Source organism: Acomys minous, assembly GCF_964271855.1.
Source record: "Acomys minous genome assembly, chromosome: 10".
Classification (NCBI taxonomy): domain Eukaryota; kingdom Metazoa; phylum Chordata; class Mammalia; order Rodentia; family Muridae; genus Acomys; species Acomys minous.
Genome location: NC_140491.1, coordinates 25032667 through 25045187, shown reverse-complemented (window position 1 = coordinate 25045187; position 12521 = coordinate 25032667). Strand labels below are relative to the sequence as shown.

At 44.2% G+C, this 12521-nt stretch overlaps 1 protein-coding gene across 10 annotated transcripts in view; it reads right to left on the bottom strand.

Annotated features, from left to right (window-relative positions):
• Window positions 1-12521, bottom strand: part of PROM1 (prominin 1) — a gene marked incomplete at its 3' end in the record, with an annotated part of 98722 nt that overhangs the window by 28190 nt on the left and 58011 nt on the right. For all 10 annotated transcript variants that reach the window (XM_084798294.1, XM_084798291.1, XM_084798299.1 and 7 more), the window contains 4 exons: window positions 8599-8816; window positions 5824-5898; window positions 4983-5046; window positions 1470-1629 (listed from right to left, as the gene is read on the bottom strand). In XM_084798294.1, the coding sequence (XP_084654420.1) occupies window positions 1470-1629; window positions 4983-5046; window positions 5824-5898; window positions 8599-8816 (517 nt within the window). The remainder of the gene's footprint in view (window positions 1-1469; window positions 1630-4982; window positions 5047-5823; window positions 5899-8598; window positions 8817-12521) is intronic.

Genomic DNA, 12521 nt, shown 5'->3' with positions numbered 1-12521 from the left:
TGGAGCCTGGCTTCAGAGAATTTTCTGAGTTACTGAGCCAAATGATTAGTTAAGATATTTTTCGAAAAACAAAAGCTTCATGGTCTCTAGGCAAGAATGGAAGAAGGGAGGGAGAGTAGCTGCAAGAGGCAGACAGATAAATGGACTATATTGTCTCTATTGAGTTTGTAAGGTCTCTAAGGGACACTCTGTCTTCTGCCTGTCCCAGTGTCTGCCCAGGTGTCCTAGCCCCACCAGGAAATGTAACAGGAGCCCCTGGAAGCTTATCCATTGCCGTCATCTATGGCACAGCCGGATGGTGTAGCCATAAGGGAGTCTTTTCCCTTTTCTGAGCCCCAAGGTCCTTGCTTACACAAACAGTCATGCGCAGAACATGACCAGCAAATGTTGGGGGCACTCTCGGAAGCATCATGCATAAAAAGCTTGGTGAACAGGCTGAACCTCTTCCTCTAAGGCTGCAATCTTATCATTTGTCTTGTGCCCTCATACAAAAAGGAATCTGGGTGAGAGACAGCATCTAAAAGTCTCTAAGGGGGCACTGTTTAGATAAGAAGGCTGGAACCTTCTGGAACCTCATGGTACAGTCCTTCCTGTTCATGTTCTTTCTGGAATGTTCATACTCACCCTCCAGGGGCCAACCCCAACCTAATGGTCTCATGACACAGCTAAGAAAGCCACATTCCTTCAGAAAATACCAATCTCCGCATTCATTTCACAAATCAAAGAGGACATTTTCCTAAATATCCTTCCTGCTTATTTTTGTGCTTCCAATACACGTTTGGCTTACTAACTATAAAGAAGATTCGAGAAATAATTAACACCAAAATCCTAAACTGTTGAATATGCGGCTCAAGGATCTCCAGTCCCCCAGTTTTTGCTTTTAAGCAAGGAATGTCTTATGAATATGCATATCACCGCTACTCAGAAGCCATGCTAACCATTTGTGTATCATTCGATTTTATTCTGTGAGCTGCCTTAGTGAGCACTTAGGCTGTGTGTGTGTGTGTGCAGGGTACATGGCACATAGCTGAGCGTGCTTGTGCAGGGCAGAAGTTGATGTCAGGCATCCTCCTCAATCACTCCCCCACTTTAATTTTTGAGTCAGGGGGTCTCACTGAAGCCAGAGCTCATCAATTGGCTGGCCGTAGACTGACTGGCTGGCAGGCTCCAGGGCTCCACCAATACAACCCCCTTCTCTCCCCCCTCCCCCACTCTCTTCCCTGAATTTATTTATTTATTTTTAACACGTGTGCTGGGGATCCAAACTCTGGTCCTCACACTTGCACCCATGCGATTCGCTACAACGCCATGTCCCCGACCCTTCTCTACTTTCCTGAATGAACACCACAGGCCACAGCCTCCTCATCCCATCTGGTTTCATAAGGTTATATCCTGCAATTACACCATGTTTTTATACCCTTACAAAGCGAGCTCTGTGCTCATTTGCCCAACTCCAAGGAGGCACTCACCAGTATGAGTCATATTCTTCCAGTTTGGGCAGCTCCTTGTGGAAGTAACTGTTGCTGTCATTAAGGTAACGGGAGGCCTCAGACAGCACCTCCTCAATAGGAATACTTTGGCTCACATTCTTAATGACGGAGCTGATGGAGTCTAATGTCTTTTTGACATCTGAGAAGAAAAAAAAAAAAGGTGGGAGGGGGACAAATCACAGTTACTCACTTTAAACATAGAAGGAAGAGACCTTGTTTGGGGACAAAGAAAAGCCACTTAAGTCTTCCTCATGTTCTGTGTGGGTTTCTAACAAAGTAAGATTCTACAGTAAGAGCCAATAAAGCCAAGACCATCTACAAGCAACAGACGAACAAAACAGTGAATCTAAGTGGTACTGAAGTTCAGCCAGTCTCCCTCGTAAAATACTTGAAAAAGAAAAAAGGTTGGGGGTGACTAAAATGCAGATGTGCCTACCATGTGCCAAGCACTTCTCTCAATATTAAACTTGCTTCCTCACCAATGCAATCCCTGCCTTAAATCCCACTCTCCTGTGGCCCCAAGGCTCACCTAGGTTGAGTAGTTCACCCATGGTTTTCTTTAGTAAGTACCCGGTATTGCTCTTTGTTTGTTTTAAGGAAGTCCTATTATATGATTTCTGGAATAGGAAGAATAAAAATCCCACTAAAAAAAAGAAATGGCCTTGAGAGACACAGCCTGGCAGGGGCCATGGATGCTGTAATCCAAGCACGTGGAAGGCTGAAGCGGGCAGCTTGCAGCCAATTTAAGAACAGCCTGGTCCACATAGGGAGATCCCTTGTCAAAAACAAAAACGAAAACAAAACAAAACAAAAAAAAAAACAAAACAGGGGTGAGTGGAGAGGGGAGTAGGGAAAAGGAAGGAGAGGAAGAGAGAAAGGAGAGGAACAGGAGAAGGTGGGGGGGGAATGGGGAGAGTAGACAACAAATAGAAGATGGCATCCAGGGGCAAACTCCCTTGCATTGATTCTTGAAAAAAAAATGACCTAGTCGATGTTTATTTAAAAATTACTTGGCTTATCCAATTGGAGACATTGCAGAATCCACCTGTGTTTCCAAGGACAACACAATTCCTGTGACCAGTTTCCACTGAGATCCATAATAGCTTTCCAGAGTGGAGTAAGTTCAAGGAGAACACCACTTTTCTAGAATGTGCCAGTCTGTCCCAACAGGTCCTGGATCACAGCTACCTGCTCACACTGTGCCACCTGGACCAGCACTCCCACAAGTCCAGAGGCTAGGTCCTGACCCAGATGTGCTAAGAACAAACAGTGGTTAAGTCTACTGATCCCAGCTGGCCGAGAGACTACCGTGGTAATGGCAGTAGGAAACGGGATTTGAAGCTCTCCAAATTGATCTCAGGGCTCTGCTGGACTTGGAGTAAGTGGCAATTATTGATGCTTTGTTCAAAATGTGACTATAAAAAAAAATTGGTGGGAATCTTTCCAAACATGATTTTCACATGGATTTGAAATCTAGAAACAGACAGCGGCTGGATTCAACATGTTTGGAGACCTGTGGCCCCCTCATTGCCTCGCCAAATGACTCTTATGCAAAGAAACTTTAGAAGGTTCTTAACGGTGAGATCTCCATGGGCCTCGGTGGTGGGAGTGAGATGAAGACCCGGCCTGCTTTGAGCAGCTCCCTGGGGGTGGGGCTTTCTCTCACCCTCACATGAGACAAGGCTCAGCCTTGTCAGCTTTGGTGACTGGCAGGTGGCTGCAGCTCTTTGCAGTCAAATACATTCTTTAATCCTCAGTGTGCAGGGCAACTTGTTGAGGAAGGCTCCTGCCCCGTCTCCGCCACGGTAGCTAACTTGCACATACTCGGCTGGGTTATCACAGTGTGATCTGTGTGTACGATTGGCAGAAAGGTAGTAGGCGGGCATGCCTAATGCTTCTCACTGCCCCAACACTTGTAAGAGCATGGCACAAAGTAGGCACTTTAAAAATATTCAGGCTAGCACTGAAGGCTCAACGAAGCTAAGGGGGACTGACTTTTACACGAACTCTGGTGCCCCATATTTAACTATGCTCCTTGAATGGGGAGGCCTGGCGGCACTCAGAGGAAGGATAGCAGGCTACCAAGAAGAGACTTGATACCCTATGAGTATATACAGGGGGAGGAGGTCCTCCTCAGTCATAGTCATAGGGGAGGGGAGTAAGGGGAAAATGGGAGGGAGGGAGGAATGGGAGGATACAAGGGATGGGATAACAGTTGAGATGTAATATGAATAAATTAATAAAATATATATTTAAAAAGTAAAATAGCATCCTGACTGGCAGACGGGCACTTGTCTTGCCCTTGGATAATGCTGACTTGTGCTTAAGCTTGACACCAGAAATGTTGGGCTTTGCTCATGCATGCATCACACTTACAACAGAGGACTGCTCGTAGGGGTAGAAGAGGTCCAGAGAGGAGAAACAAGAAATCAAACACAGAGGTTAGTAAGCAGGCAGCTTATCAGACATCCAGCATGCAGTAAGTAGCCTTCGGGTGTTACCTAAGGAAAGGATGATCTTGCCTTTAGTATCTTTTTTATAAAGTTTTGTTTGTTTTGTTGTATATGTATAGGTGTTCTGCCTGCATGTGTGTCTGCCTCCACATGTATGCAGTGCCCAAAAGAAGCCAGAAGAAAGGCATCAGATGCCCTGGAATTGGAATTACTGACAATTGTGAGTTGCTATGTGGGTGCTGAGAACTGAACCCTGGTCCTCTGGAAGAGCAGCCAGTGATCTGAACTGATGAACCATCTCTCCAGGTTCTAACATATAACACAATCTTTTGTTTTGTGTTGTTTTGTTTCTTAAAAACATGTGGTAAATGGGTAAAAGAAGCACTGGAAAGGCGATCTTTAAAGAGATGCCTTTAAGATACTCTTGCTCAGCTTCAGGCAGATGAGTCTCTCATCTCTCCTCACTCTGCACACTCACTCCCAAGCACCCCAGCCTGAACATAGCACAGTTCGGCAGTTTCAACCTTTAAGATTCCTGCAGTCTCTAAAGCAGTCTTAGAGCCTAAAGGACCATCACATCAGGACTGTGGAAAGAAAGAAAACACTTCCCCAAAGACAAATTCTTCTATACCGTTTTCCTAAAAGTAAGTAAGAGCCATTTTAAGCTCATCTAGGAAATATAATAATCTAGGGGGTTGGTGAAGATAATTAGAACCTGACCAGTGAAGATAATTAGAACCTGACCTTCCAAATTGCAACTGGTGTTAAGTCCTAGAAGAAGAACCTAGCTCAGGGAGTCACCACCCGGGGACACCCTGCCATACAGCAACAAACATTAAACATGAAGTCTGGTGTTTTTCTTTCCCTCAGCTACATCACCACTGACGAAAGATGACATAATCAGTGCATCTAACACTCACTCCATAGGGTTTAGTGACAGATTTTTTTTTTTACCTAGAAGAGAACAAGAAAATTTATAACAAGCTCTTCCTTTGTTACGACCGATCATAGCAGAATGACTTTGAACTATGACTCTCACCTGAGATGCCAGGCTCGGTTTGGTTTTGGACCTCATCCGGTATTTCATCCAGCGACGTGTACCCCTGAAAATATTGCAAAACAAACTGAAGATCAGTTGGCCTAAACTCCATTTTATATCAAGTAAAGAAGTAAAACGAAAATGTAACATTATCTTAAGATTGAAATTATCTAAATATGACTAGCATTGGCCTAAAAGTAAATCCCCTTTAGAAAAAGGTGCTGCTTTTTTTTGTGTTGGGCTTTGCATGCTCAAGGCAAGAGCTCTGTGTCTCTGAGCTGTATGTTTAAGCTGAATAAATCAGAGATCATCTTAAAGACTTCTCACCCTAGAAGAAAGTCCTTTAGACCATGTGTAGAAAACCCAAAGAGTGATAAAGCCATGTTGGCACCAAGGAAATAAGAGCCACAAGTCATTGGGATAATAAAGATGTTGAGCAAAGACATTCAAGGGGGGAATATATACAATAAAATTAGTTTGGTGATTTTTTTTTTAAAGTAAAAGAGAAAGTGATGTATGAAGGCTAAAAAAATACTAAGTCACTAGATACAGGAGTGTCGAGAAAAAAGTGAGTGCCACCACTGAGGCAATGTGTATGAAAAAGCTTAACATTAGCAAGGAGATAAAAACAAATGGGTGCTGAAGCAGCTCCTGTGTGGGGCAGGCAGCACTCTGTGCTCAGAATAAGGTGATGTCTACACTGCAGCACAACAAACCGGGGAGGCCGAGGTTAAGGTTGTCATGGGTGACACCTATGTTCTTACTGGGTGCTTCCTATGTTCTTACGCACTAGACAGCCCTTATACGAAGTAAGCTACTTTAGTTGTTCCAAGAAACATACCATTTTGACAAGGCTCTCCAGATCAGTTTTGTCGATGTCATTGACAGTATTGAGTTCTCTATCCACATCTGGGAGCTGAAAATTTATGAAATAAGTAGTAAGAAAATTTGGCTAAACTTCACACACACACACACACACACACACACACACACACACACACACACACACACAGAGTCATCTTATATGCGGGTCCCAGGGTGTTGACATTGCAAGGCCTAACTTCATTTCCTTTTGAAAACAGAAAAAGGTCTGGGGAAAATCACATTCTGTTTGGAGTGACATGTATGAAACTGATTTTCTAAAGTTTGTGAGTTTGCTGTAGTACAAATAAATGAGGGACAAATAAAGTATGTGTGGCCACACAATTGCTAGTGCTGAACATATTTCATGAAGTCATAGACCAACTTGTAAAATATCGCTTTTAAAAGTAAAAGGAATTTAGACTATAGTCTAAATGAAGTGAAACATGCGTCAGGCCTTGGGTTGGCTCCTCAAGAGTAAACTAAACAAATAAGTAAACAAATAAAATAATACTAGAATTAAATAATGCAGCCGGAGCTTGCAGTGGTTAGAAGCTCAGAACCAGTCTTCCAGGTACAGAACTGTATATGGTTTCCAAGTACAATAAATAGCTCTTGGCACCTGGGACCCATGCCCCGGGCCTCTCAACATGACACACATCAAGGGACACAGCACCACTTTGAAATAGGTGCTTGGTGAATGTGGAGAACTCAAGCGTCATCATGAGAGATCACACATAAACCTAAATGACAGCCACTCCCCCAAACAAATGGTGTATTCGAAAACGCCAGTGTCACAACAAAAAAGACTAAGAGTCAGCCGCATAGTAAAGGGGAAAGAAAGACCCCATAGTTCTGGCAACGAAAGACCCTGAGCTGCAAAGAGAGAAAACATTTGTAAGTGCATTTTTGTTAAAAATGTGACAACATCCTAAAAGAATGTGGAAAGTGGATGGCAGTAAGGGTCCTGTGTTTTGTGTCCTAACTGTGATGTGCACATGAGGATAAACACATTAAACTATTCAGGTATAAAAAGGAACAGGGGGGCTGAGAGATGGTTCAGAGGTTAAGAGCGCCACCTGCTCTTCCAAAGGTCCTGAGTTCAATTCCCAGCAACCACATGGTGGCTCACAACCATCTATAATGTGATCCGATGCTTTCTTCTGGCTTGTAGGTGTACATTCAGGCAGAAGACTGTACACATAATAAATAAATAAATAAATAAATACTTAAAAAAAAAAAAAAGGAACAGGTCAGTAACTTAGCACATAGCTTTTAAGAACTCTGTGCAATTTATACAACAATATGAAGAAACATAAAAGAAGTGGGGCAAAATGATGAATGTTGGTGTCCTCGTTAGGTTTAACTGTCAACTTGACAAGAATCAGTCATCTGAGAAGGAAATCTCAATTGGGGGGGGAGGGTGTTGCCCAGATCAGAGTGACTGGAGCATGTCTGTGGGGTCACAGTAACAGATGTGGGAGAGAGGGCCCAGCCCACTGCAGGTGGCACCATTTCCCAGGCAGGTGGTCCAGGGAGAAACCTAGTTAAGTGTAAACCTTTCGGCAGGCCTGCAAGTAACTTTTCTCCGTGGTTTCTGCTTTGAATTCCTGCTCTGACTTCCCCTAAGGCTGTAAGCCAAGGAAACCTTTTTCTCCCCTGAATTGCTTTTGATCACAGTGTTGTATCCCAACAGCAGATAGCGAAGGAGAACACTTGGAAAAGGTGTCCAAGGGCAGGAAAGGAGTAATGTGTATTTACAACCATCCCACATATGCAAAACTCACACTAAAGGGCAATAGTTCCGGGTAAGGTGGTGCATGCCTGCCTTAGGAAGGCGAAGGCAGGACGGTGAAGTGTGAGGTCTGCCTGGATTGTTTAACAAGTTCTAGGCAAGTGTGGGGCTATTGTGAGACCCTTTCTCAAAAAGGCAAACAGCAAGAACAAAGCATAAAACACCACCCTCTCAAAGGATGCATTTCAAATAGAAAAAAACAGAACTGACCTCTAAAAGTCCATTAGATGACTCCAAAAAATAATTCACTAGATATCCAGACAATGACTGCACATGTGAAGTCTTTAAAAAAGACTGGCTCATAAAATATGAAGCTGAGAAAAGGTGTGTTAAAATGTTATTTTATATAGAATGTGAGTGGTATATATAACTAAATTTAACATATTATAATTAATATATTTTAAAGAAATTTTCTACATCTCAAATGAGAGGGTAAATTTTAGAAAATAATGAAATTGTCTAATCTAGCGTATATAGTTATTATGCTTAGTTTTGGGATTTTTTTAGTATTTTGTTTTACTTATGTGTATGGTATGTCTTTATGGAAGTATATACACGTTAGTGCAGTACACATGGAGGCCAGGAGAGGGCGGTGGAGTCAAGTCCTTCGCATGCGCAGCAAGTGCTCTTAAGCTGCGGAACCTTCCTCCATCATCCCAAGTGACCTGAAGATTAGTATGTATTCTTCTCTTCTTTTTCAACCTGCATTTTCTTTCATAAATCACCAAATGGCACAGAACGTCTCAAAAGCTCCTCCCCTTCATTTTTTTATTTTATTTTTTTTTTAACTTCGGTTGCCTTCGTTCTAGTGCAGTGACTAGATGTCCTATCCAGCCCAAGCCGCTGTGAACATCAGCCAGGCACATCCCATCTTAGGCCTTCTCAGTCTCCTTTAGTTCTCCTGGTTGTGGCAAGCTCACATCGGCTCACATCGGCTCACATCGGCTCACATCGACTCACCTGCAGCGGGTCGTGGTTGCTCTTCAGATGGTTTAGCTCTGGTCTGATGCTATCGCAGATCTTGCTGGCTGGCTCTGAAGCGCAGTCTCCGCTGTTGAGGGAGCTCTCGATGCTATCTTTTGCAGCGGTCAGGTTGGTACTGAGCTGTGCGCTTCCGTCACGCAGACTCTTGAGACTGCTGCTCATGTTCTGCAGGGCATCCTTGGTCTGTTTGATGACTGCAGGAACACAGACAGAATCAGAGCAGGCCACGAGAGTGCCTCAGAAAGCAAAACCAACCAACCTGGAGATGAGCTCAGACAGCTGCAAAGGGCAGTGGGACAGGACACACAGGAGGAATGAAAGCACTATGTCAGCCCCTTCACCCAGCTCCTCTTGCCTCCACAGGCTCTCTTTCACTAGCACAAGTTGAGCGCAAACTCGGGGACTCCCCGGGGACACCGCAGGTGACACTATCTGGTCAACAAAGCAGTTTAATCCATGTAAGAAGCAATTGCACCCACACACGAGCTGTGAGTAATAAGAGATTTACCAGCCAGAAATGGACAGGTGGGGAGGGGAGGAGACTGGGGGAGGTCAACAAATGAGAACGGGGTACAGGGACACATACTTAGGAAAAAGCTGTAAGGAAGGTTGGCAAGATGGCTCATGGAGTAAAGGTGCTTGCGGCCAAGCCTGACAGGCTGAGTTCAGTCCCCGGGATTCACGTGGTAGAAGAGGACCAACTCTCACTCTGTCCTCTGAAGTCTAACATTTGTACCTCCCGACCAACCACACACAGAATAAACACATAGACACAGAAGTAAGTAAATACGTGTAAAAATGGACACGTGGCATAAGGAACACCATTGTTTTTTTTATACTAGCTTTCAAGTTTTCAATGAAAAGGTCATAAAGCAGTACGTGCTGGTATGGAAATCTCAGGGGTGGTGGTGAAGCTATCCAAGCCCCATGTGATGACGTCCTGGACACAGAACATGGAGATGCAGAATTTGGAGTTGGCCCTGCTGGGTTTCAGTCTCGCTTGGGTCCACTGTTTCCTTTCTGTGCCATTATATATTCAAAGCATGAATTTTTTTTGTTGGAGTTTTTTTTTTCCCCTTAATTGTACCGGTGGGGGGAGGGGGGTATCACAGTTAAGCTTTGAGTATCAGAAGACACTTGAGACTTCTGGACAAATGTAGGGGACCTTTGGAAGTTGGACTAAATGCACTGTGATGTGGCCATGAGCTTGTGGAGGCCAAAGAGTGGAATGTGATGATTTGGGTGAGAAATGGTCCCCATCCATTCCAGGCCTTTGAAAACTTGGTCGGTCGCTGGTTAGTGAAGGGCGCTGTTCAGGAAAGCTTTGGGACTTTAAGGACGCAGCACCCTGCTGTAGGAAGTACAGCACTGAGGTGGGTGCTAGGAGTCCATGGCTCCATCCCTGGTTCTCTGTTTCCTCTGGGTGGTTGAGATGTGACCTCTCTGCCCTCATATGCTCCTCGCAGTTATCTCTGGAACTGAAAGCCCGAATGACCTCTTCCTTAAGAGATTTGGTTGCAGTTTGCCTGTCTTGCTACCATCCCTCTCTCCCCTCACCAAATAATTAAGAGTTGAGCTAAAATTAAGAACCTGCTTTCTTCAGAGAGGGCAGAAGGCAAGAGGATGACGAGAGACTGCACACACAGGCTTCTGTGCCTGAGTTTTTAACTCATTGTCCTGTCCTTTGATTTCAGTTATTGTAGTTCAAGAAGCAATAAGAACGAAGAAAGACAAGTGATGAGGTAAGCTGATGGCCCAGGAAACACAGGCTTATTTACTCGTCATCTCAAGACATTCTAGGCTGTGGGTAGTATTCCGCCATGTCCTGGAGAGAACCCAATATATTTTTTAAAAGCTTGAAAAGATGTTATGCTGCTAAATTCTGTACAAGGCTGTAACTCAGAGTCCTTCCATGACCCTAGGCTGTATGCATCTGAAGAAAGCAGAAAAGACCTTTCAGGTTCTTAATTTTAGCTCAACTCTTAATTCTTTATTTATGTGTGTGTGTGGGGGTGGGGAAGAATGGTTCTACACGGTGTTTCTCTGTATAGCCCTGGCTGTCCTAGAATTGTTCTCCAGACCAGGTGGCCCTGGAACTCACAGAAATCCACCTGCCTCTGACCGTCCCCCCCCCCCTGCACCCTAAGCACTAGGATTAAAGTCGAGCACCACTATGCCTGGCTTAACTCTTAATTCTTAATTTCAGCCAATTAACATTTGCCAGCCTGAAGCTCATTCCCTTTATGTGGACTGGCCTGCGGCCCACAACACGTAATGTGCTCAGGTGATTGCTATGCTTCTCCTCTCTCTGAAGCCCATTTGCTATAAACTCCCAGGCCTTATTAGGCTCCCAGAGCTTAGCACAACTTCCGCCATGGCGGAAGTACCATTCAGGCTTTGGAACCCAGCAGGTAGGCTGCTGAAACAAAAACAAAGGCCTAATCCATCAAACTCCATAGTTCTGGGAAAGTCCCTAAATGCCTTTTGGCTTCTGTAGTTTCACTTCTAGCTAACAGTTTTTGCTAACTGAGGCGTCAACCCAGGATGTGGTTTTTGCACTTAAATGCTCACCTACCCTGGGAAAGGCTCAGGACCGCACTCAGGTGCCAAACACCCAGTGTGGTTCGGCAGCTGGCTAATAAACACTTTCTATTGGCTTGAACCTGTAGCAAGTGGTCTTCACTGCAGGATATCCCACAATACAGGAATCACATGAAGCTTGTTTTCCGTTGTAGCAAAAAAGAAAAAAAAAGCTGGAATGGCTTATTGAAAAAAATTTAAGGCACATCTCTGGCCATGGTGAAAGCTTACCAAACTGACATATTCAAGCTGGCCAAAAAAGAAAAAAAAAACTTTCATAATATGTACAGCACAAAGAAAAATACAACCCACCTTGCCTTTTATCTAGAATGCACTATGTAACTCAAGTACTAAATATTGGGGGCTGGTAAGATGGCCCAGTGGTTAGGAGCTCAGACCTCCAATCCCAACAACCCGGATTGATCTCTGGAGCCCACATGGTAAAAAGGAGAGGACAAATTGCCACCCGCTGTGGTGTGGCATGTGCCAGTGTGCTCACACATACATGACAAGCAAATGTAAATCTAAAAAAAAATTTTTTTAAACATTATTTTAAAACACTAAAAACCATTAGACCACTGTATGGGAGAATGTGTGCACACCAACCACAGTGTCTTGTGATTTTCCTTTGCTTTCGTGCAGCCTTCTCTATCTTTTAGACTGTGGGGATGGGGTGATCTTGAAAGTCTGTATAGATGTATTGGCCAGGGGTGCAGGATTTCTAGAATCCACTTACAGCCATACTGGCTTGGACAAAGATGACCACATCTTCCCAAAGCACTTACTATTTGGCTTTCCTGTGAATGGTATGAAACACCCTACTTCTAAACCCTCCCCAGTGTTCTAGACACCATCCACCAAGGCAGGTCTGGGTACATGCGCTTTTGTCAGACAAGGCACTGAACAGTGCCTCAAATTAGTACGGGGAACTCTTAACCCACAATACAATCATACGGGGACCAGTAGAGTTAAATGGAGTTACGGGGCTTGAGAAATGGCTCAGTCATTAAGAGCACTTGCTGCCGTTGCTTTGGTTCCTAGCACCTACAATGGAGGCTTTATTATAAATCCAGACCCAGTTCATCTAATGTCCTCTTCTAGTCTCTCCACACACCAAGTAAACATACGGTGCATTTACATATATGCAGGCAAAAGCATTCATACACATAAAATTTTTAATAAAAAAAAAATGAGAAACAGATCTTAAGGGTAGGTCACTGGTTGGCACTGTTCAGTCTCTAGCCAGCAGCTGGCTGGGAAGTGATGGAATTGGCTTTCAGACCTTGTCTGACAAGAGCAGCTGGCGCAATAGCTCCGGA